Source organism: Littorina saxatilis, linkage group LG3 (assembly GCF_037325665.1).
Source record: "Littorina saxatilis isolate snail1 linkage group LG3, US_GU_Lsax_2.0, whole genome shotgun sequence".
In the NCBI taxonomy this organism is placed as follows: domain Eukaryota; kingdom Metazoa; phylum Mollusca; class Gastropoda; order Littorinimorpha; family Littorinidae; genus Littorina; species Littorina saxatilis.
Genome location: NC_090247.1, coordinates 2453845 through 2479015, shown reverse-complemented (window position 1 = coordinate 2479015; position 25171 = coordinate 2453845). Strand labels below are relative to the sequence as shown.

At 45.1% G+C, this 25171-nt stretch overlaps 1 protein-coding gene across 1 annotated transcript in view; it reads left to right on the top strand.

The window, feature by feature from the left end:
* The window catches only part of LOC138961382 (nuclear pore complex protein Nup205-like), a 72148-nt gene that overhangs the window by 21885 nt on the left and 25092 nt on the right, over positions 1–25171 (top strand). Inside the window, exons 12-26 of the mRNA XM_070332997.1 lie at positions 4800–4999; positions 5777–5959; positions 7006–7047; positions 7460–7669; positions 9869–10051; positions 10557–10804; positions 12851–12971; positions 15202–15301; positions 15913–16068; positions 19447–19692; positions 20263–20406; positions 21524–21607; positions 22280–22527; positions 23888–24079; positions 24781–25066. Coding sequence (XP_070189098.1) covers positions 4800–4999; positions 5777–5959; positions 7006–7047; positions 7460–7669; positions 9869–10051; positions 10557–10804; positions 12851–12971; positions 15202–15301; positions 15913–16068; positions 19447–19692; positions 20263–20406; positions 21524–21607; positions 22280–22527; positions 23888–24079; positions 24781–25066 — 2643 coding nt within the window. The remainder of the gene's footprint in view (positions 1–4799; positions 5000–5776; positions 5960–7005; positions 7048–7459; positions 7670–9868; positions 10052–10556; positions 10805–12850; positions 12972–15201; positions 15302–15912; positions 16069–19446; positions 19693–20262; positions 20407–21523; positions 21608–22279; positions 22528–23887; positions 24080–24780; positions 25067–25171) is intronic.

The window sequence follows — 25171 nt, the reverse complement described above, 5'->3', positions numbered from 1 at the left end:
CGATACTTCGATGCAAAAAGAAACGGACTTTAGTTTTGACGCGCAGATTTCATGTGTGTCGTCACTTCTCGAGCCCTATAGTCAGTTTCAGGATCGGGTGATTATTAAGTCAGAGCAAAAGCGCTGCGTGAAGACAAGAAAAAGTTACAATATTTTTGCGTATGGCTTACGCAGCGCGGCGAAAAAAACGCGTCAGCGACTTTTAAAATGCGTCAAATACGCAAAAATCGTGCGTAAACGCGATCCCTGCTATGGGACTCCCATCACTGTCCATATCATGCTGTACTGAGACTGGTTTGAGAACAGTGGACACTGTCTTGTAAGACTCTCCACTATGGGACTCCCATCACTGTCCATATTATGCTGTACTGAGACTGGTTTGAGAACAGTGGACACTGTCTTGTAAGACCCTCCACTATGGGACTCCCATCACTGTCCATATTATGCTGTACTGAGACTGGTTTGAGAACAGTGGACACTGTCTTGTAAGACCCTCCACTATGGGACTCCCATCACTGTCCATATTATGCTGTACTGAGACTGGTTTGAGAACAGTGGACACTGTCTTGTAAGACTCTCCACTATGGGACTCCCATCACTGTCCATATTATGCTGTACTGAGACTGGTTTGAGAACAGTGGACACTGTCTTGTAAGACCCTCCACTATGGGACTCCCATCACTGTCCATATTATGCTGTACTGAGACTGGTTTGAGAACAGTGGACACTGTCTTGTAAGACCCTCCACTATGGGACTCCCATCACTGTCCATATTATGCTGTACTGAGACTGGTTTGAGAACAGTGGACACTGTCTTGTAAGACCCTCCACTATGGGACTCCCATCACTGTCCATATTATGCTGTACTGAGACTGGTTTGAGAACAGTGGACACTGTCTTGTAAGACCCTCCACTATGGGACTCCCATCACTGTCCATATTATGCTGTACTGAGACTGGTTTGAGAACAGTGTACCCTGTCTTGTAAGACCCTCCACTATGGGACTCCCATGGCATCACTGTCCATATCATGCTATACTGAGACAGGTTTGAGAACAGTGTACCCTGTCTTGTAAGACTCTCCACTATGGGACTCCCATCACTGTCCATATTACCGGTATGCTGTACTGAGACTGGTTTGAGAACAGTGTACCCTGTCTTGTAAGACTCTCCACTATGGGACTCCCATCACTGTCCATATTATGCTGTACTGAGACTGGTTTGAGAACAGTGGACACTGTCTTGTAAGACTCTCCACTATGGGACTCCCATCACTGTCCATATTATGCTGTACTGAGACTGGTTTGAGAACAGTGGACACTGTCTTGTAAGACCCTCCACTATGGGACTCCCATCACTGTCCATATTATGCTGTACTGAGACTGGTTTGAGAACAGTGGACACTGTCTTGTAAGACCCTCCACTATGGGACTCCCATCACTGTCCATATTATGCTGTACTGAGACTGGTTTGAGAACAGTGGACACTGTCTTGTAAGACCCTCCACTATGGGACTCCCATCACTGTCCATATTATGCTGTACTGAGACTGGTTTGAGAACAGTGGACACTGTCTTGTAAGACCCTCCACTATGGGACTCCCATCACTGTCCATATTATGCTGTACTGAGACTGGTTTGAGAACAGTGGACACTGTCTTGTAAGACCCTCCACTATGGGACTCCCATCACTGTCCATATTATGCTGTACTGAGACTGGTTTGAGAACAGTGGACACTGTCTTGTAAGACCCTCCACTATGGGACTCCCATCACTGTCCATATTATGCTGTACTGAGACTGGTTTGAGAACAGTGGACGCTGTCTTGTAAGACCCTCCACTATGGGACTCCCATCACTGTCCATATCATGCTGTACTGAGACTGGTTTGAGAACAGTGTACCCTGTCTTGTAAGACTCTCCACTATGGGACTCCCATCACTGTCCATATCATGCTATACTGAGACAGGTTTGAGAACAGTGTACCCTGTCTTGTAAGACTCTCCACTATGGGACTCCCATCACTGTCCATATTATGCTGTACTGAGACTGGTTTGAGAACAGTGTACCCTGTCTTGTAAGACTCTCCACTATGGGACTCCCATCACTGTCCATATTATGCTGTACTGAGACTGGTTTGAGAACAGTGGACCCTCTCTTGTAAGACTCTCCACTATGGGACTCCCATCACTGTCCATATTATGCTGTACTGAGACTGGTTTGAGAACAGTGTACCCTGTCTTGTAAGACTCTCCACTATGGGACTCCCATCACTGTCCATATTATGCTGTACTGAGACTGGTTTGAGAACAGTGGACACTGTCTTGTAAGACTCTCCACTATGGGACTCCCATCACTGTCCATATTATGCTGTACTGAGACTGGTTTGAGAACAGTGGACCCTTGTAAGACTCTCCACTATGGGACTCCCATCACTGTCCATATTATGCTTTACTGAGACAGGTTTGAGAACAGTGGACTTTGTCTTGTAAGACTCTCCACTATGGGACTCCCATCACTGTCCATATTATGCTGTACTGAGACAGGTTTGAGAACAGTGGACCCTCTCTTGTAAGACTCTCCACTATGGGACTCCCATCACTGTCCATATTATGCTGTACTGAGACTGGTTTGAGAACAGTGGACGCTGTCTTGTAAGACTCTCCACTATGGGACTCCCATCACTGTCCATATTAAGCTGTACTGAGACTGGTTTGAGAACAGTGGACTTTGTCTTGTAAGACTCTCCACTATGGGACTCCCATCACTGTCCATATTATGCTGTACTGAGACTGGTTTGAGAACAGTGTACCCTGTCTTGTAAGACCCTCCACTATGGGACTTCCATCACTGTCCATATTATGCTGTACTGAGACTGGTTTGAGAACAGTGGACACTGTCTTGTAAGACTCTCCACTATGGGACTCCCATCACTGTCCATATTATGCTATACTGAGACTGGTTTGAGAACAGTGGACACTGTCTTGTAAGACTCTCCACTATGGGACTCCCATCACTGTCCATATTATGCTGTACTGAGACTGGTTTGAGAACAGTGGACGCCTGTCTTGTAAGACCCTCCACTATGGGACTCCCATCACTGTCCATATTATGCTGTACTGAGACTGGTTTGAGAACAGTGGACGCTGTCTTGTAAGACTCTCCACTATGGGACTCCCATCACTGTCCATATTATGCTGTACTGAGACTGGTTTGAGAACAGTGGACACTGTCTTGTAAGACCCTCCACTATGGGACTCCCATCACTGTCCATATTATGCTGTACTGAGACTGGTTTGAGAACAGTGGACACTGTCTTGTAAGACCCTCCACTATGGGACTCCCATCACTGTCCATATCATGCTGTACTGAGACTGGTTTGAGAACAGTGTACCCTGTCTTGTAAGACTCTCCACTATGGGACTCCCATCACTGTCCATATCATGCTATACTGAGACAGGTTTGAGAACAGTGTACCCTGTCTTGTAAGACTCTCCACTATGGGACTCCCATCACTGTCCATATTATGCTGTACTGAGACTGGTTTGAGAACAGTGTACCCTGTCTTGTAAGACTCTCCACTATGGGACTCCCATCACTGTCCATATTATGCTGTACTGAGACTGGTTTGAGAACAGTGGACGCTGTCTTGTAAGACTCTCCACTATGGGACTCCCATCACTGTCCATATTATGCTGTACTGAGACTGGTTTGAGAACAGTGTACCCTGTCTTGTAAGACTCTCCACTATGGGACTCCCATCACTGTCCATATTATGCTGTACTGAGACTGGTTTGAGAACAGTGGACACTGTCTTGTAAGACTCTCCACTATGGGACTCCCATCACTGTCCATATCATGCTGTACTGAGACTGGTTTGAGAACAGTGGACACTGTCTTGTAAGACTCTCCACTATGGGACTCCCATCACTGTCCATATTATGCTGTACTGAGACAGGTTTGAGAACAGTGGACTTTGTCTTGTAAGACTCTCCACTATGGGACTCCCATCACTGTCCATATTATGCTGTACTGAGACTGGTTTGAGAACAGTGGACCCTCTCTTGTAAGACTCTCCACTATGGGACTCCCATCACTGTCCATATTATGCTGTACTGAGACTGGTTTGAGAACAGTGGACCCTTGTAAGACTCTCCACTATGGGACTCCCATCACTGTCCATATTATGCTGTACTGAGACTGGTTTGAGAACAGTGTACCCTGTCTTGTAAGACTCTCCACTATGGGACTCCCATCACTGTCCATATTATGCTGTACTGAGACTGGTTTGAGAACAGTGGACGCTGTCTTGTAAGACTCTCCACTATGGGACTCCCATCACTGTCCATATTATGCAATACTGAGACTGGTTTGAGAACAGTGGACGCTGTCTTGTAAGACTCTCCACTATGGGACTCCCATCACTGTCCATATTATGCTGTACTGAGACTGGTTTGAGAACAGTGGACCCTCTCTTGTAAGACTCTCCACTATGGGACTCCCATCACTGTCCATATTATGCTGTACTGAGACTGGTTTGAGAACAGTGGACACTGTCTTGTAAGACTCTCCACTATGGGACTCCCATCACTGTCCATATTATGCTGTACTGAGACTGGTTTGAGAACAGTGGACCCTGTCTTGTAAGACCCTCCACTATGGGACTCCCATCACTTTTAAACCTAATTGTCTCAGACGTTCTTAACACAGAGGTACCACTGTAATAATAAATGTGTACAATTCATTAGTCATCACAAAATGCTCAACCCAGCTAATGTCATGGCGGCGTTGTGTGAAATTCAGGAGGCTCGGCCAGCACCGTGTCATGGGACCACTTCTTTGAGTCGCTACAGCACTACTACACCGGCATGAGACGTGAGACGCCCGGTGCCAGAGACATGTCTGGTGCCCCGTTCCGCCAGCCCCCCATGCGCACCATCACCCCACAGGAGCTGGAAGGATTGTGTTCTCTGTTGGAGCTGTCACGCACTGTGGCTGAACACGTGAGAAACAGTTTTGCTGTGAATTTTTATCTCTCATAAATTTGATAGAAAACCTCCTCCGAAAGCGGCGTATGGCTGCCTTAATGGCGGGGTAAAAACGGTCATACACGTAAAATTCCACTCGTGCAAAAAACACGAGTGTACGTGGGAGTTTCAGCCCACGAACGCAGAAGAAGAAGAAGAAGAAGATAGAAAACCACACTATGTTGAATGTTCTCTCGCACTGTGGCTGAACACGTGAGAAACAGTTTTGCTGTGAATTTTTATCTCTCATAAATTTGATAGAAAACCACACTATGTTGAATGTTCTCACGCACTGTGGCTGAACACGTGAGAACTGTTTGCTGTGCATTTTTATCTCTCATAAATTTGATAGAAAACCACACTATGTTGAATGTTCTCACGCACTGTGGCTGAACACGTGAGAAACAGTTTTGCTGTGAATTTTTATCTCTCATAAATTTGATAGAAAACCACACTATGTTGAATGTTCTCACGCACTGTGGCTCAACATGTGAGAACTGTTTGCTGTGCATTTTTATTCCTGATAAATTTTAAAGAAAACCACACCATGTTAAACTTTCACTAAACAGATAAAAAAAACACTATGTTGAATGTTCACTAAACAGATAGAAAACCACCGAGGGTGTTCCACGACAAACCACCTGTTCAAAACCCAGCAGTGGTCTGATGCGTTGACTCTCTTGAGCTTACTGAGCTGTAGCATGACTGTCCTTTTAAAGCTGTTAGTGATTGTAGCAAGTGCTTGTGTTGCAGAATGAGATATGCCGTGGGGCGCTGTGCGAGAACCAGCAGTGGTCCGTGGTGGTGACGCTGTTCGGATTGCTGGGCTGCAGTGTGCCAGTCAAACTCAAGGGAGAACTGCTTCTGACCTTGGCGGCCGTGTCCAAGACGCCCATGATCGCTGCCACCGTCTGGCAGACACTGGAGGCATCTCAGGTATTGGCGTCTCTCAGGGTTGGCTTTTTACATTTAATGATACATGATACCGATACATGCACAGCCTAGTGGTGACCTTAGGAGTAACATTTTCTCCTGCTGGTATGACGAAGTCACTGAGACAACCTTTGTTCTAGAAATTCTTTTTTCAGTTTATGTGAGACGTGCAGGAGAAGGGACACAATGTTGTGTGACATCATTATTCATATTATGACTCCGTCTCGACCTTTTTTTCACTTTTGGTGTCAGAAGTTTTACTGTGGTAGAAAGGATCAAGAAGAGACGTCTTGGTTTGTGTAATCTGTGTAGTTTGTCTTTAGATTTTTATTTTATGTGATGCGTCGTGATCAAATATATCATAAAAGAACATTCTATTAGATGTGCCTTTTTCTTTTCTTTGATAATAAAGTGATGTGATTTTACCTTGTTTTTGGCTCACGTAAGTGTAGCCTATGCGATCGTAACTTTGTCTGTCTGTGCGTTTGTGCGTGTGTGTGTGTGTTTGTTTGTGCGTGTGTATGTCTGTGGTAGAAACTTTAACATTTCGTCATTTGAAGACGTCACATTATGACGTAAGAGGGTTAGACGTCACGCGAAGGAATTACTGAAAGTCTCGGTCATTGTTATTTTGAGCGGGCCGAGACTAGTTGGCAGTCGTGTCCCTGTAAGTAGGCTACATGCAGACAGACAGATCTAGTATCTAGTGTCTCGCTTTCTTGCACAGTGTCACCTATGCTTACTGTGTGTGTGTGTGTGTGTATGTGTGACGGAGTGATTGAGTTTGTGTTACTGTTTGTCGATTTCTTACGTGAGCCTTGAAGGCTTCGCCTCTTGTTCTGTAAGTGTTTGTGATACCTTTTAGAATATTTTGTTTTTTCAAAATAATCCCTCATTCGATTGATATTACATGCATACGTCCTGTTACCAGGGATTATTGTTCATGTGTGTAAACTGCTTCCAACATGTACACTAGGACAAGTTTGCACTGACAGTTTATTTAATCAATAATGTGAAAAACATGATGACAAAGTTTGTTTCTTTTGCAGATTCTCCCCACCATTTCTTCACAACAGACTGGTGGAATACAGGTGAGAAGTCCAACAGTATATTTACAATCTTGAAGAGAAGTTCCCTAATTTTATGATGAGCTGATGCAAAAGTTTCTATTATATTACAGTATGCACATTTCAACTGTTCACAAATTCGCAGATCCAGCAGAATAATTGACGATCCTACAGTTTGTTACACATAACATTTCTGGTTCATAGGTGATGTTACTAGCCAGCCGTCACCTTTGAAGAAACTTAGGCATGCATCACTGAGCTTGTTCCTTTTCTATCTCTCAATGTATGTATTTATTTATTTATTTTTATTTTATTTTATTTTTTTAGTGTGTGCTCTTAGCATAGCAGCAGTCACATATAGAGTCAGATGTGAATCTTAAAGTCATTGCGTGACTTTTGTCTCTCTGACTCGATCCGTACTTCTGTCTTCTTGCAGGTGGAACTGGAAGAAATAGAAAGTCGCAACGAGGAGTACCCAATGACCCGAGGTTTCCTGAAACTGCTGAACGTCTTGACCGACATTCCCATCCCCCCAGGGTTGGGGTCGGGGCTACGGGCCCCTGGGTTCGATCCTTACCTGGAATTTCTCATCCACGGCGTTCTGCTGAAGTTGAACACCAGGGCGTACAAGGAGGCAGGAGAGAAGGTTGGCTTTCTGGGTATACAACCAAACCCCGCTTTTAAGACTGCCAAAAATGTGTGGGAAAATCAGGTCTTAAAACTCTTTCTATACTGGCCATTATCTCCCCAGTCTCTCCCCAGAAACTGGCCATTTGCATGGGTTTGCAAAAAAATTCTCAAAAATAAACAAAACAAGATGCAGCCTTCAAACTCATAGGTTTTATTGTGAATATATTGCTAAAACATATGCCAAAGTTTGGTTTAATTGTTGTGAAAAAACAAAAAATAGGATGTCCAGAATTTATGGGTATATTTTACGCAATACGAAAAAGGGGGTATGTATTTTGACTAAGAAGCATTTTTTCTTATGAAGGCTCTGTTTGCAACAAAACTGTTTCTGTTTACTTGTATGAAGATTGTGCTAACACAAAAACATAACAAATACCAACTGATTTTCCATTTAGTGGTCATGTAAGCATTGTGAACATGTCCGAAAAATCTGATCACACACCATGTGGTCGACATGCAGACCTGAACGGCCAGTGTATGGTGGCAGAGTTGGAAAATAGGAAAAGTCTTGATGCCAATCCTTCATCAAAAACCGAAGAAAATTGTCATTGTTTTCATCACTTGCCCCCATACCTGCCCCCACACCAGCAACAGTCTCTTCTCCCTCACCACCACCGCATGCTTCTTCGTCACGCCCACTCTCACTCCCACTTGCACTTTCAGTTTCACCTTCACTCCCCACTTCAGTTTCGCCACTGTAGTCATTGTCAGTATAATCGTCCTGCACATCAGAATCTTCCAGATCTGAGCCCTCTGTTGTCAACAATTCAATAGTCTCTTGCAACGTAAAACGAGGATTGTTTACACCACGATTGCCAGACGAAGCAGTAGGCGTCGCCATCTTGTCAAGCGAGTGACGCGCAGAGCTAGGGTCAGCCACAAACTTCGCAGCTAACCCTATTACAAAGGCTTGTCTCGTGAAGCTAAGAGTGCATTCGCACTTATAGAAGGCCAAAGAAGGGAGCTATACCTTTTAGTTTCGTATCTGACCCCCGACCTCTAACCAAGTGACCTACAAACTCGCGAAACGCAAATGCGGTCCTTAGTACACAAGCGTTGTGAGCCTCGGGACCTGATATGCGGTCCTTCGTATAGAAAGAGTTAAAAAGGAGGGAGTCTTAAAAAGGAGGTAAATTTACAGAAGTTATGAACAGAAAGTCTGAAAATGCAAGGTCTTAAAATAGAGGAAGTCTTGGATTGGGGGGGGGTCTTAAAAGGGACATTTAACTGTAGTTTATTTGGGAACTGATCAAATTGCTGGCTGGTTGTGAGACGTTCCTCCGGCGGATTGCGGTTGAGACTTTAGCATACATGCCTGTATCAGGCTCACTGTTGCGTAAAGTAAAGTTATCAAAAATGTTTATTCTTGCGCAAAATAGCGTAAATGCGGATGTGCAATTAAATTTAAGACAGTGCGACCATTTGCTATGCTAAAAATTCCACCAAAAAATTTGATTTGTTACACAAGGGTTGGAAGGTCTGCATATTGCTGTTCTGTGGCAGTGGCAAGTGGTGACGGGAGTGCTGGAGGTGATGTTCAGTGGCAAGTGGTGACGGGAGTGCTGGAGGTGGTGTTCAAGTTGCTGTGTTCAATCGATACATTGCGTTGTTCTGTGGCAGTGGCAAGTGGTGACGGGCGTGTTGGGGAAGGTGTACAAGTTGCTGTGTTCAATCGATACATTACGTTGTTCTGTGGCAGTGGCAAGTGGTGACGGGCGTGCTGGAGGTGGTGTTCAAGTTGCTGTGTTCAATCGATACATTGCGTTGTTCTGTGGCAGTGGCAAGTGGTGACGGGAGTGCTGGGGAAGGTGTACAAGTTGCTGTGTTCAATCGATACATTGCGTTGTTCTGTGGCAGTGGCAAGTGGTGCTGGGGGTGGTGTACAAGTTGCTGTGTTCAATCGATACATTGCGTTGTTCTGTGGCAGTGGCAAGTGGTGACGGGAGTGCTGGGGAAGGTGTACAAGTTGCTGTGTTCAATCGATACATTGCGTTGTTTTGTGGCAGTGGCAAGTGGTGACAGGAGTGCTGAAGGTGGTGTTCAAGTTGCTGTGTTCAATCGATACATTGCGCTGTTCTGTGGCAGTGGCAAGTGGTGCTGGAGGTGGTGTTCAAGTTGCTGTGTTCAATCGATACATTGCGTTGTTCTGTGGCAGTGGCAAGTGGTGACGGGCGTGCTGGAGGTGGTGTACAAGTTGCTGCGGGACCACGAGGTGACGGAGGACGACTTCAGGGAGGACTTTGTGGAGTTGCCCAACGGCTCCATGGTGGGCGCCAGTAAAGCCCCAGGCTTCAGTCTCCTTGTCCACATGCTCAACGACTCTTCTCTCTTCAAGATGGTACGTTGCTCAGCTAACCGTGGAGTTTGGACCTGAAAAGCACACAGATTACCCTGGCTATACTTAGATTGCTGTCCCCAAGTTGGTTTTTTGTTTGTTTTGTTCTTGGTTTTTTTTTTAACATTTAAAAAAAAAAGGGGGTAGTGTTCTGCTGTATCCAAACACGCCAGCTTTGGAGAAAAGAAATGAAGAAATGATGTTAGTGATATCCGTAATGCTGACTGCTGAGCAAGAAAGAAAACAGTATTGACTTTCCCTTGTCACAGTAAGTGTTTGGTATGAATGATACCTGTTTGCAGTTGAACACGAATCAGCACTGCTTAATCAAGGGTCACGCTGACTGAGTGATTTGTATCAGTTGATGCAAGACAAGACCTTTTTGGCACTGCGATTTCGTAAACCTTTTTTTTTTAAGTCAAACACCTGAAAAATGTAATATTTACACAACATTTTGCAATGAGTGTGACTAAAACCAGGTAAATTCACCTTTCTCTCCCCTTCGTAGGTGATGAGAATCCTTGACGACGGTATCGCTAAGTTTGAGAGCTACACAACATTCCCAGGACGCTCAGGGCTGGAGAGAGCCACACTTCTCTGCCTGCAGATGTTGGTGGCCGCTGCGGAGAAACAGCAAGATGTGGAGAACATCATTCGTCAGACGTCGTCATCGCTGATGATTACATCGATGGAAAGGCTACTGTTGAGCATCAACCCCAAGACGCGTCGCCCTGACTACCTGGTGACCGTCGCTAAGTGAGTGGGCTGGATCCTCATCTTTCTTGGTTTAAATAAAGTTTTCTTCAAAATACATGACATGAAACAATTGAAAATATGCAGCTAGGACCCGAACTCAAGCAAAAACTTATTTGACCTGATCCTCTTTCTTACTTCTAGTGTTTAGCAGCTGATTTTTGTGTGCAATCAAACCCGTCTATAACAGCCACCCAAGGGACCGACCCAAAAAGTTGTGTGCCATCAAACCCGTCTATAACAGCCACCCAAGGGACCGACCCAAAAAGTTGTGTGCAATCAAACCCGTCTATAACAGCCACCCAAGGGACCGACCCAAAAAGTTGTGTGCAATCAAACCCGTCTATAACAGCCACCCAAGGGACCGACCCAAAAAGTTGTGTGCAATCAAACCCGTCTATAACAGCCACCCAAGGGACCGACCCAAAAGGTTGTGTGCAATCAAACCCGTCTATAACAGCCACCCAAGGGACCGACCCAAAAAGTTGTGTGCCATCAAACCCGTCTATAACAGCCACCCAAGGGACCGACCCAAAAAGTTGTGTGCAATCAAACCTGTCTATAACAGCCACCCAAGGGACCGACCCAAAAAGTTGTGTGCAATCAAACCCGTCTATAACAGCCACCCAAGGGACCGACCCAAAAAGTTGTGTGCCATCAAACCCGTCTATAACAGCCACCCAAGGGACCGACCCAAAAAGTTGTGTGCCATCAAACCCGTCTATAACAGCCACCCAAGGGACCGACCCAAAAAGTTGTGTGCAATCAAACCCGTCTATAACAGCCACCCAAGACACCGACCCAAAAAGTTGTGTGCAATCAAACCCGTCTATAACAGCCACCCAAGACACCGACCCAAAAAGTTCTGTGCAATCAAACCCGTCTATAACAGCCACCCAAGGGACCGACCCAAAAAGTTGTGTGCAATCAAACCCGTCTATAACAGCCACCCAAGGGACCGACCCAAAAAGTTGTCGTCGTTGACAGGTGGTGGCTGTGGAAAGTTGAATTATATAGAGAAAAACTTGTCTGGGATCCTTCGGAGTGGTCGTTGTGGCAGTTGTTCGCTTTCGAGAGGTGTTTGCAAGGGCAGGTTCAGCTATATTTCAATTCTTCCTCTCTACATTGTGGTCGATAAAACCACAATTAGACTTCACTTACTCAGGTAAGCTCGTCATAATTATGTAATTTGTAAATATTCTGAACTTAGCCATTTACTACAGCTTCTTGTAACTCTCAAGAGGCTTATCTTCAGGGTTACAATTCCTGGATGTGAGTAAGATTTAGGAGTTTTAGGCTAGAGTGAAATGGAAGAGACTTTGGAAATAGAAATCAATAGTAGTGTCGTTTGTGACTGACGTGCCTTAAAAAAGCAGATGAAAGTGGATTTAGGCAAAACTCTTTTGAGTTGTCTTTGCACATTAGGAAACATTCTTGGATTGGATTACAGAGGAGAGTTGCCAGTAACAAAGTGTGTTCGATCAAGAATCATCTTGATGTGCAGATATCACTCTGCTATGCGTTCAGAGACATAGTCTCATATATTTTCTGGACTGGCTTGACTGGACTGGCCTGACTGGACTGGACTGGCCTGACTGGACTGACCTGACTGGACTGGCCTGACTGGCCTGACTGGACTGGCCTGACTGGACTGGCCTGACTGGACTGGCCTGACTGGACTGACCTGACTGGACTGGCCTGACTGGCCTGACTGGACTGGCCTGACTGGACTGGCCTGACTGGACTGGCCTGACTGGACTGGCCTGACTGGACTGACCTGACTGGACTGGCCTGACTGGACTGGCCTGACTGGACTGGCCTGACTGGACTGGACTGGCCTGACTGGACTGGCCTGACTGGACTGACTGGACTGGCCTGACTGGACTGGCCTGACTGGACTGGACTGGCCTGACTGGACTGGACTGGACTGGCCTGACTGGACTGGCCTGACTGGACTGACCTGACTGGACTGGCCTGACTGGACTGGCCTGACTGGACTGGCCTGACTGGACTGACTGGACTGACCTGACTGTGGGTTTCTGTGTGCAGGTTTGTGATCTTCAACAGTACGCTGTCGCACCATGCCCTGGCGGCAGTGAAGATTCTCTTTGTGGTCAGTCAGCTGGCGCCCATACAGTCCGACCTCATCAACCTCTTCACTGCTGATGCTGTGAGTATAGTGATCACACTAGCTGTGTTTTGAGTTGTAAAATGCTGTGAGTATAGTGATCACACTAGCTGTGTTTTGAGTTGTACAATGCTGTGAGTATAGTGATCACACTAGCTGTGTTTTGAGTTGTACAATGCTGTGAGTATAGTGATCACACTAGCTGTGTTTTGAGTTGTATAATGCTGTGAGTATAGTGATCACACTAGCTGTGTTTTGAGTTGTATAATGCTGTGAGTATAGTGATCACACTAGCTGTGTTTTGAGTTGTACAATGCTGTGAGTATAGTGATCACACTAGCTGTGTTTTGAGTTGTATAATGCTGTGAGTATAGTGATCACACTAGCTGTGTTTTGAGTTGTAAAATGCAAGAAACTTGGTAAACATGATTCCTGGAGTACATTGTTCCGCTGCTGTTGGTTTGGCAGTAAAGCGCTGTGGCACATGGTGGTTGATACACCTCTACACCTGGGTAGTGTGACTCTTGTTCCGCTGCTGTTGGTTTGGCAGTAAAGCGCTGTGGCACATGGTGGTTGATACACCTCAACACCCGGGTAGTGTGACTCTTGTTGCTGCTAGCTTTCCAGTGGGACGAAGCGACCCAAATGTACCAGCGATTTGATAATAAAGTGATGAAAATGATGTACAATAAACATCACAAATTGTCAGCAACCCCCCGCGGGTTAGGGGGAGTCCCATATTGGTTGGGACGAGAAAGAATTTACCCGATGCTCCCCAGCATGTCGTAAGAGGCGACTAACGTATTCTGTTTCTCCTTTTACCCTTGTTAAGTGTTTCTTGTATAGAATATAGTCAATTTTGGTAAAGATTTTAGTCAAGCAGTAATTAAGAAATATTAAGTCCTTTGTACTGGAAACTTGCATTCTCCCAGTAAGGTAATATATTGTACTACGTTGCAAGCCCCTGGAGCAAATTTTTGATTAGAAACAATTGACAAGTGGCTCTATCCCATCTCCCACCTTCCCCCGTCGCGATATAACCTTCGTGGTTGAAAACGATGTAAAACACCAAATAAAGAGAGAAAGAATTGTCAGCAACACTTATGTGGATAACAAAATACACCCTTACTTTTGTTTAGCTGTAACGACAGTGTTGATGGTGTAAAGTCTAAGCCTTTTCAGCCGCACATGCGCTGTATGTTGTTTTTATTCATTTTACGTCATGGCTAGCCTTATGCTAATTTTGATACTGTTGCCTGGCTGCATTATTCCAATGAGGAACTGGCCAGATTTGGGGTTTCTTTTCAATCTTGTGAACCACTTTCAGCTAACTTTACTCTGTGAGTGAGGAAGATTTACAAATCTCTTGGGTGGACAAGAAAGAGAAATTGATTGCTGCACTGTCTCCAGATAACCTGTTACACAAAGTACTGTGCTGTTATTGGAATGATGCACTGTCTCCAGATAACCTGTTACACAAAGTACTGTGCTGTTATTGGAATGATGCACTGTCTCCAGATAACCTGTTACACAAAGTACTGTGCTGTTATTGGAATGATGCACTGTCTCCAGATAACCTGTCACACAAAGTACTGTGCTGTTATTGGAATGATGCACTGTCTCCAGATAACCTGTTACACAAAGTACTGTGCTGTTATTGGAATGATGCACTGTCTCCAGATAACCTGTCACACAAAGTACTGTGCTGTTATTGGAATGATGCACTGTCTCCAGATAACCTGTTACACAAAGTACTGTGCTGTTATTGGAATGATGCACTGTCTCCAGATAACCTGTCACACAAAGTACTGTGCTGTTATTGGAATGATGCACTGTCTCCAGATAACCTGTTGCACAAAGTACTGTGCTGTTATTGGAGTGATGCACTGTCTCCAGATAACCTGTTGCACAAAGTACTGTGCTGTTATTGGAGTGATGCACTGTCTCCAGATAACCTGTTACACAAAGTACTGTGCTGTTATTGGAATGATGCACTGTCTCCAGATAACCTGTTACACAAAGTACTGTGCTGTTATTGGAATGATGCACTGTCTCCAGATAACCTGTTACACAAAGTACTGTGCTGTTATTGGAATGATGCACTGTCTCCAGATAACCTGTTACACAAAGTACTGTGCTGTTATTGGAGTGATGCACTGTCTCCAGATAACCTGTTACACAAAGTACTGTGCTGTTATTGGAATGATGCACTGTCTCCAGATAACCTGTTACACAAAGTACTGTGCTGTTATTGGAATGATGCCTTTTCCAGAAGACAAGCAAGGAGCTACTTCATGGGTTTGTGGAGAGCCTGGAGAGTGACTACCCCGAGGAGACAGAGGAGGCTGTTCCTGACGTCATACAATCTGAAGGTACACTGGATTTGTCTTGTCTTTTGTACAGTGGAACCCCCTTTTAAGACCTCCAAAACTCTGAGAAAACCAGGTCTTAAAAAGGAGGGAGTCTTAAAATGGGGCTACATGTACACAGGTTCTGAACAGACAGTCTGAGAAGGTCTTCAAAGGGAGGAAGTCTTGAATTGGGGAGTCTTAAAAAGGGGGTTCCCCTGTATTGCTTCGACTTGCGTAGAATTATCTTCAACTCTTTGGGAACATTTTGAGTTCCTGCTCGCATGGCAAAAGAATATTGATGAAAGCTGTTGTAGAAATGCCACTTGATATCATATACACATTCAAAACCTCACAGCCTTTCCCTAGAAACATTCCATCACAACATCTGTGCGCCCAGTGCACAGTGCTTCAGGTATCATCGCTTCAGATGAAAGATTAAACAGGCTCTATAGTCAAAGACTTTAGCATGACGCTTCTGTCTTCATAACAGGGTGATATAAGAGTTAATATACCCCACACTAATTTCAAACAGCTTGAAGATATGTTTCAGGGATAATGCAAACTTCATAGTTATGTGGTTTTGAAATTCACGACACTATCCCTGATGGTGTTACATTTTCTTACTGTTGCAGACACATGGAGCCTGGGCCAAGTACAGAACGCCACCAGACAACACATCGTGCGACTGTTGCTGCAGTGTGTTCAGGCCCCTCCACCCAACCTGGCACACTGGCTTCTGGGATTCCAGATCCAGAAATCCATCTCCAAGACCATCCTCCAGGACCCAGGTATCTTGCTCATTCCTTCTTCACTCCGTGCAAACTTTGCTTCTTGAGTTGCTTTGTGTTTGGTTTTGAGCCTTTGTTTTTGGGAGATAGAACAGCTTTGTACCATGCCCAATTTACTTCTCAATATTCTGAGTTTTTCATGTCACATTTCATGTCTCCTCTGAAGTCGGTGTATGGCTGCCTAAAGGGTGGGGTAAAAAAAAAAACAAGTCAAAACCCAGTCGTACAAAAAGACATGTGAAGGTGGGAGTTTCAGCCCATGAACGAAGAAGAGATTTTCTGTCAGGTTTGCTTTTCTGTTGGGAGCTCTATCGGTTGCAGAGTCGATTCTGAAGTGTTGGGAGCTCTATCGGTTGCAGAGTCGATTCTGAAGTGTTGGGAGCTCTATCGGTTGCAGAGTCGATTCTGAAGTGTTGGGAGCTCTATCGGTTGCAGAGTCGATTCTGAAGTGTTGGGAGCTCTATCGGTTGCAGAGTCGATTCTGAAGTGTTGGGAGCAATAATTCATGCTATCTATGCTTTTCTTGATACCCACGACAGATACTTGCTCTTGTGTATGAAGACTTGTTTTGCATAGCTTTCGTTTGAATGAAAATAAGGCTGCTTTCCCCTAGTCAGTAGTGGGTTCATACTGTACAACTACACAGGGTATTTGAGTAAGAATGTTAAAGAAATGAGGCAGAGTGCTAATTTAAGATCTGATAAACAATGGGAACATTGAAATGAACAAGCGACTTTGATCCTATTCCACATGTTGTATCATTTAGAGCGCTTACTTGCCCTGGCTTGTCAGGTCTTGCAGTCCAGTGTAACCCCCTTTAACCACCTTCATGACTCTATGAAACTCAGGTCTTACAGTCCTGTGGAACCCCCTTTTACCACCTTCATGACTCTATGAAACTCAGGTCTTACAGTCCTGTGGAACCCCCTTTTACCACCTTCATGACTCTATGAAACTCAGGTCTTACAGTCCAGTGTAACCCCCTTTCACCACCTTCATGACTCTATGAAACTCAGGTCTTGCAGTCCAGTAGAACCCCCTTTAACCACCTTCATGACTCTATGAAACTCAGGTCTTGCAGTCCAGTGGAACCCCCTTTTACCACCTTCATGACTCTATGAAACTCAGGTCTTGCAGTCCAGTGTAACCCCCTTTTACCACCTTCATGACTCTATGAAACTCAGGTCTTACAGTCCAGTGGTACCCCCTTTTACCACCTTCATGACTCTATGAAACTCAGGTCTTACAGTCCAGTGGTACCCCCTTTAACCACCTTCATGACTCTATGAAACTCAGGTCTTGCAGTCCAGTGTAACCCCCTTTAACCACCTTCATGACTCTATGAAACTCAGGTCTTACAGTCCAGTGGAACCCCCTTTTACCACCTTCATGACTCTATGAAACTCAGGTCTTGCAGTCCAGTGTAATCCTTTAACCACCTTCATGACTCTATGAAACTCAGGTCTTACAGTCCAGTGTAACCCCCTTTTACCACCTTCATGACTCTATGAAACTCAGGTCTTACAGTCCTGTGGAACCCCCTTTTACCACCTTCATGACTCTATGAAACTCAGGTCTTACAGTCCAGTGTAACCCCCTTTTACCACCTTCATGACTCTATGAAACTCAGGTCTTACAGTCCAGTGTAACCCCCTTTTACCACCTTCATGACTCTATGAAACTCAGGTCTTACAGTCCAGTGTAACCCCCTTTTACCACCTTCATGACTCTATGAAACTCAGGTCTTACAGTCCAGTGTAACCCCCTTTTACCACCTTCATGACTCTATGAAACTCAGGTCTTACAGTCCAGTGGAACCCCCTTTTACCACCTTCATGACTCTATGAAACTCAGGTCTTACAGTCCAGTGTAACCCCCTTTTACCACCTTCATGACTCTATGAAACTCAGGTCTTGCAGTCCAGTGTAACCCCCTTTTACCACCTTCATGACTCTATGAAACTCAGGTCTTACAGTCCAGTGTAACCCCCTTTCACCACCTTCATGACTCTATGAAACTCAGGTCTTGCAGTCCTGTGGAACCCCCTTTTACCACCTTCATGACTCTATGAAACTCAGGTCTTACAGTCCTGTGGAACCCCCTTTTACCACCTTCATGACTCTATGAAACTCAGGTCTTACAGTCCTGTGGAACCCCCTTTTACCACCTTCATGACTCTATGAAACTCAGGTCTTGCAGTCCTGTGGAACCCCCTTTAACCACCTTCATGACTCTATGAAACTCAGGTCTTACAGTCCAGTGTAACCCCCTTTTACCACCTTCATGACTCTATGAAACTCAGGTCTTGCAGTCCAGTGTAACCCCCTTTTACCACCTTCATGACTCTATGAAACTCAGGTCTTACAGTCCTGTGGAACCCCCTTTTACCACCTTCATGACTCTATGAAACTCAGGTCTTACAGTCCAGTGTAACCCCCTTTCACCACCTTCATGACTCTATGAAACTCAGGTCTTACAGTCCAGTGTAACCCCCTTTTACCACCTTCATGACTCTATGAAACTCAGGTCTTACAGTCCAGTGTAACCCCCTTTCACCACCTTCATGACTCTATGAAACTCAGGTCTTGCAGTCCAGTGTAACCCCCTTTTACCACCTTCATGACTCTATGAAACTCAGGTCTTACAGTCCAGTGTAACCCCCTTTTACCACCTTCATGACTCTATGAAACTCAGGTCTTACAGTCCAGTGGTACCCCCTTTTACCACCTTCATGACTCTATGAAACTCAGGTCTTACAGTCCAGTGGTACCCCCTTTAACCACCTTCATGACTCTATGAAACTCAGGTCTTGCAGTCCAGTGTAACCCCCTTTTACCACCTTCATGACTCTATGAAACTCAGGTCTTACAGTCCAGTGTAACCCCCTTTCACCACCTTCATGACTCTATGAAACTCAGGTCTTACAGTCCAGTGTAACCCCCTTTAACCACCTTCATGACTCTATGAAACTCAGGTCTTGCAGTCCAGTGGAACCCCCTTTTACCACCTTCATGACTCTATGAAACTCAGGTCTTGCAGTCCAGTGTAACCCCCTTTTACCACCTTCATGACTCTATGAAACTCAGGTCTTACAGTCCAGTGGAACCCCCTTTTACCACCTTCATGACTCTATGAAACTCAGGTCTTAAATCAATCAATCAATCAATCAATCAATCAATATGAAGCTTATATAGCGCGTATTCCGTGGGTACAGTTCTAAGCGCTTGTCGGGGGGAGGGTGTTTTAAAATGGAGGTCAATTTACACGCGGTTATCAACAGAACATGTGAGAAAGGAGGGTTTTAACAAGGAGGAAGTCTTAGATCGGGGGGGGTCTTAAAAGGGGTGTTCCACTGTATCTTCCATCTTGTGATTTTAGGAGTGATGGGCCAGTCGCGCACCTGTCTTCACGCTGTGCTGAACATCCTGCAGCAAGGGGTGGACTCGGGTGCAGGGCCGCGCTGCCTGCACGACACGCCACGCCTGGCCGAACTCGCCTACCAGCTGATCTACAAGTTGTGCGCCATCCGCGACACATCCGCCCCCACACTTAGATACCTGCGAACAACCTACGACTTTCTCTTCCAACAGTTGCGGCATCTTCCCTTCGAGGAGGCTGATTACAGTGAGTTGACTGATGAAATGATTGTTCTGCTTGATTCTGTGTAATAGATTTGTGGTGTTGATTTAAAGAGTAAACTTATTCATTGATCCACTACAGCTATCTATGAAAAGGATGCATTGAGAATGAAAGTGCAAGGGAAAATAATTGATTGAGAATGAAAGCCTAAGGGGAACAAATTTAAGAGATCAGTGTCATGTTTTTGTAGTTTGAAGTAGAATGGGTGTTGTGTGGAGTCAGAATCAAGGTACGGTTAAATCCATGGAGTTTGTAGCCTTGAAAAAAATCCAAGCAGAAGTAGTGTGTGTGTGTGTGTGTGTGTGTGTGTGTGTGTGTGTGTGTGTGTGTGTGTGTGTGTGTGTGTGTGTGTGTGTGTGTGTGTGTGTGTGTGTGTGTGTGTGTGTGTGTGTGTGTGTGTGTAACAATACATGCACCAATGTAACAGCCACTGTAGTGATAGTCATTCAGAACTGTCTCCCAGTGTTGCAACAGTTGGTGTATCCAGCCATGGGCTGTTGTGTGTATGATATACAATCAAGAGATGCCTTCCCTAGCTTGTGTGCTCTTTGCCAGGATCATCAGTGGTACCGCACCAGTCGTGGCTGCTGAAAACAGTGGCCATAGAACTCAGGCTCACTTCACTCAACCGTCAGCGCTCGCACTGCCAGCGACTCATCCGTCTGCTGCTTGGAGACGATGACGATGAACAAACTCAAGGTGAGGCATGCTTCGTTAGGTCTCTGTATTTTGAACATCCAAAACAGATAACATTCCAAAATCTAGAGAGAAAAAAAGAAGAAAAGTTAGTTCTGCTAACGTTCCACATTCTAGAATAAAAAAACCAAGAATGTTTTGTTACTGGAACATTTAATTGTTGACAAAACAAAAAATTCACAAGGTTTCATTTTGTGAAAAAATTGAAAGTTCCAAGAACTTACCTTTCTTGTTCTGTGTGTTTTAGTTTATTGGAAAGACAACTTAGCATAGCTTTCTGTATCGTCCGATTCTTTGTTTGTCTGTAGATTTTATTTTCTAATCTTCTGAATTTGTTTATTACTGATTTGGTTGCAAGAGCACAAAGGCTTATCAGGCATTCTTTTCTTTCTATGACTTAAACACATTTTCAGTTTTCTTGAACTAAATTTTGCATTCGTGGTCAATTTGACAGATTTTTTATTGTGAGATTTCCTGAATCAAGTTGAGAGCCTGAGTACATATTTTATTTTGTTTTATTGTGAAGTCTTGCTGTGGTAGAGTTTAAGTGCCGTTTAAAAATGCAGGATTGCTGTGTTTATGTGCTGTTGACATGTTGAATTCACTAGAGAGAAGCACAGTAATGACACTTTGGTTCATTCACAGTGTTACGCCCAGTGGGTCTGGAGGATGCAGAAACACCTGGCTGGGATGCAGAACAATCACGACGTACCTCTAATGACACTTTGGTTGATTGACAGTGTTACGCCCAGTGGGTCTGGAGGATGCAGAAACACTTGGCTGGGATGCAGAACAATCACGACGTACCTCTAATGACACTTTGGTTGATTGACAGTGTTACGCCCAGTGGGTCTGGAGGATGCAGAAACACTTGGCTGGGATGCAGAACAATCACGACGTACCTCTAATGACACTTTGGTTGATTGACAGTGTTACGCCCAGTGGGTCTGGAGGATGCAGAAACACTTGGCTGGGATGCAGAACAATCACGACGTACCTCTAATGACACTTTGGTTGATTGACAGTGTTACGCCCAGTGGGTCTGGAGGATGCAGAAACACTTGGCTGGGATGCAGAACAATCACGACGTACCTCTAATGACACTTTGGTTGATTGACAGTGTTACGCCCAGTGGGTCTGGAGGATGCAGAAACACTTGGCTGGGATGCAGAACAATCACGACGTACCTCGGCAGCTCTTGGAGGTAAAACCAAAAGAAATCAATGCATGTTTAAATCCACACATTAGAATAGAATGATGCTGGTTCTTGTTTAATGCCTTTTTTCTGGTATTTATAATTAAGTGTCATGTACTGTTACTGAAGAGAAGTTAGCGAAGTAAATCAGTGACCTTCTTTCCCCAAAGTGGCAAATTCCAAGCTCAGATGGTACAAGATTGCACCATTTAGCTAAAATAAAACCTTCCTCTAATCTGCTTTGTTCTTCGCACCTTTCGACTATGTCCCATCAGAATTTGGTTGAGACCGGCACGGTTGGCCTAGTGGTAAGGCGTCCGCCCCGTGATCGGGAGGTCGTGGGTTCGAACCCCGGCCGGGTCATACCTAAGACTTTAAAATTGGCAATCTAGTGGCTGCTCCGCCTGGCGTCTGGCATTATGGGGTTAGTGCTAGGACTGGTTGGTCCGGTGTCAGAATAATGTGACTGGGTGAGACATGAAGCCTGTGCTGCGACTCCTGTCTTGTGTGTGGCGCACGTTATATGTCAAAGCAGCACCGCCCTGATATGGCCCTTCGTGGTCGGCTGGGCGTTAAACAAACAAATTTGGTTGAGGGGTCAAACGGCCCATTGTCTTTTTATCCAGCTCTAACCCTGCCTCACATTTATGTATTAGTTAGCGCATTGTGTTGATTTGACAGGCAAACAGCTGAGGAGCAAACTGCTCTCCTTACTGGACACCGTCACCTTCGCCTACCAGTACCCCTCGGAGCTGCAGCTCAAGTTCTTCAACCCCAAGGTCATCACCAACGTTCTCAGCAGTCACGAGGTCACTGACCCGGAGGGCGTGACCTACTATGACGTACGCGCGCTGAGGCGTCTGCTGATCGCTGAGCTGGACAGCCAGCAAGGACCCATGATGGCAGGGCAGAGACCACTCATCCTGGAGGTTGGTAGTGTTACCATGATTGTCTAGCTTTGATGTCGTGTTTGGTTATGACCACTCAGAGAAACCCCGACGAGGATCTTTCACATGTATTTCTCCTGGAGGTTGGTAGTGTTACCATGATTGTCTATGTTTACAGTCGTGTTTGGATTGTATTTGAGTCTCCGATGATTGTCTATGTTTACAGTCGTGTTTGGATTGTATTTGAGTCTCCGATGATTGTCTATGTTTACAGTCGTGTTTGGATTGTATTTGAGTCTCCGATGATTGTCTATGTTTACAGTCGTGTTTGGATTGTATTTGAGTCTCCGATGATTGTCTATGTTTACAGATGATTGTCTATGTTTACAGTCGTGTTTGGATTGTATTTGAGTCTCCGATGATTTTACAGTGGAACCTGCCCTTGTGACCGCCTCTTGATAACCACCACCTACCCATTACCGCCACCCAGAGAAACCCCAACCAGGATCTGTCCCATGTAATTCACCTTGTGATAACCACCACCTACCCATTACCGCCACCCACAGAAACCCCAACCAGGATCTGTCCCATGTAATTCACCTTGTGATAACCACCACCTACCCATTACCGCCATCCAGAGAAACCCCAACCAGGATCTGTCCCATGTAATTCACCTTGTGATAACCACCACCTGTCTTTAAGGGCCACTGTTGGTCCCTTGGGTGGTTGTAACAGACAGGGTTGACTGAAGCAAGCTGCAGTGTACACAATTTGCAGGAAGCATGTTAGTACAGCAAGGTATTCATTAGCTAGCTTGAAGTATGCCTGTTTCAAGAATGAGGTGTTTCATGATCTGAGTGCAAGTTTGGTCTGTTACTGCTCTTTCTGGATGTGCTTGTCATCTAAGTTGAGAGGTAAAAGAACACAATAAAATGTTTGTATGACTGTGAGAGGGGTTTGGCAGAGAACAAAAATGTATAAATTCAGCAGAATGGTCTAGAAAGAACCATCTTCAGAAGGAATTTCAAGGTATCTCATTATTGTTCATAACTTTTTTTCAGTATTTTTGGACGGCTTGCATCGTCCAGAAGAATTTTAGACAAGTGATTCTCATCTTCAAGCACTGCAACTCGGTAGCAGTGCTGGCTTGAAACCAGTTGTTGCTATCGGTTGGGGTTCAACCCCCATGTTCGGAGAGGGATTATTTCATGAATACAAGCATGCAGAGAAATAAAAGGCTAACGCCTCACAGTATGGCCGCTCGCTTTTCCCAGTGACAAAGTGGTCCAAATGTTCATGAGGGTAACCACACAGGAAGATATTATACCAATACCAATACCATACATGACCCTGATGGCTGTGTCACATGATTGGATAACGAGGTAACAACAACTTTTTACAGGAGATTCACAGGCTGCTGGAGAATGTGGTGGAGAGGAACAACACGCGGGAAGGCCTGCAGCGACAGCGTCAGAACTTTGAGGCGTGGCGCCAGGTGACAGAGATTCTGCTGACAGCCTGTCCTGAAGACCTCCTGTCCGGGGAGCGCCGCCAGACCGTCATCTTTGAGCTGCTGCAGGAACTCCTGTGCAAGGTAAGGACCTCACAAATGTCAGAGAGAATGACTGCAAGTGCTGGAAATAGAAGAATTCCAGGAATTAACTTTTGCCAGTAAAGCCGGATATTAATTCGGCGAAGTCGACTTCACAAAGTTGACTTCCTAAAGCTTGCTGCACAAAGCTCTGGCACTACATTTTGTGTCAAAAGACTTTGCAAAGAGTGCAGGAAAATGTAGTTGTTCATGTGTGTGCATGTGCGTTGGTGTGGCTGTCTGTCTGGGGTTTATTGGTTGGTCTGTTGGTTGGTTGTTACACCCCCGGTATAGGGGTGTGTATAGGATTCGGTCGATGTGTTTGTTTGTTTGTTTGTTTGTTTGTTTGTGTTCGCATATAGATCTCAAGAATGAACGGACCGATCGTCACCAAACTTGGTGAACAGGTTCTATACATTCCTGAGACGGTCCTTACAAAAATTGGGACCAGTCAAACACACGGTTAGGGAGTTATTGGTGGATTAAAATTATACAAGGACTTATAGAGGCACAAATTAATGGTCAAAGGGAAATAACCATTCTCACTGCCACCAACTGAGAAGGTTATTTCCCTTTGACGGGGGTGTTTTTCCTACCTCGGAGGAATTTCTTGTTATTGTTGCCTTCCAACATGAACTTGTAAGCTGCTTGCCATTTCTGTCATCATGGATTATAATTGTGTTACCATACCCCTCTTCCCACAGGTGGCAGAAGAAGAGGCCCTCCCAGAGTCCACAGCCCCTGTATCAGGCGTAGTTCTGACGCTGATGGCAAACCTCCGTCAGTGTTTCATCACCGATCGCATCCCGCTGGATGAGAAGAAGCAACCCCAGTCCAACACCTACATCAGTCTGTTAGACCGCAGTGCGATGCTGAGTGGTGTCCCCTCCCTGCCCTCGCCGTGGAGCCAGGGGGCGTCATCCAAGACCATGTTCCTGACCTCCCTGCAGATGGTGCTGAAGGGACTGATTGAGTACATTTTGGGTTCACGTGAGTGTATTGTAGTGTTTGCAGTGTATTGTAGTGTTTTGTAGTGTTTGCAGTGTATTGTAGTGTATTGTAGTGTATTGCAGTGTATTGCAGTGTATGGTAGTG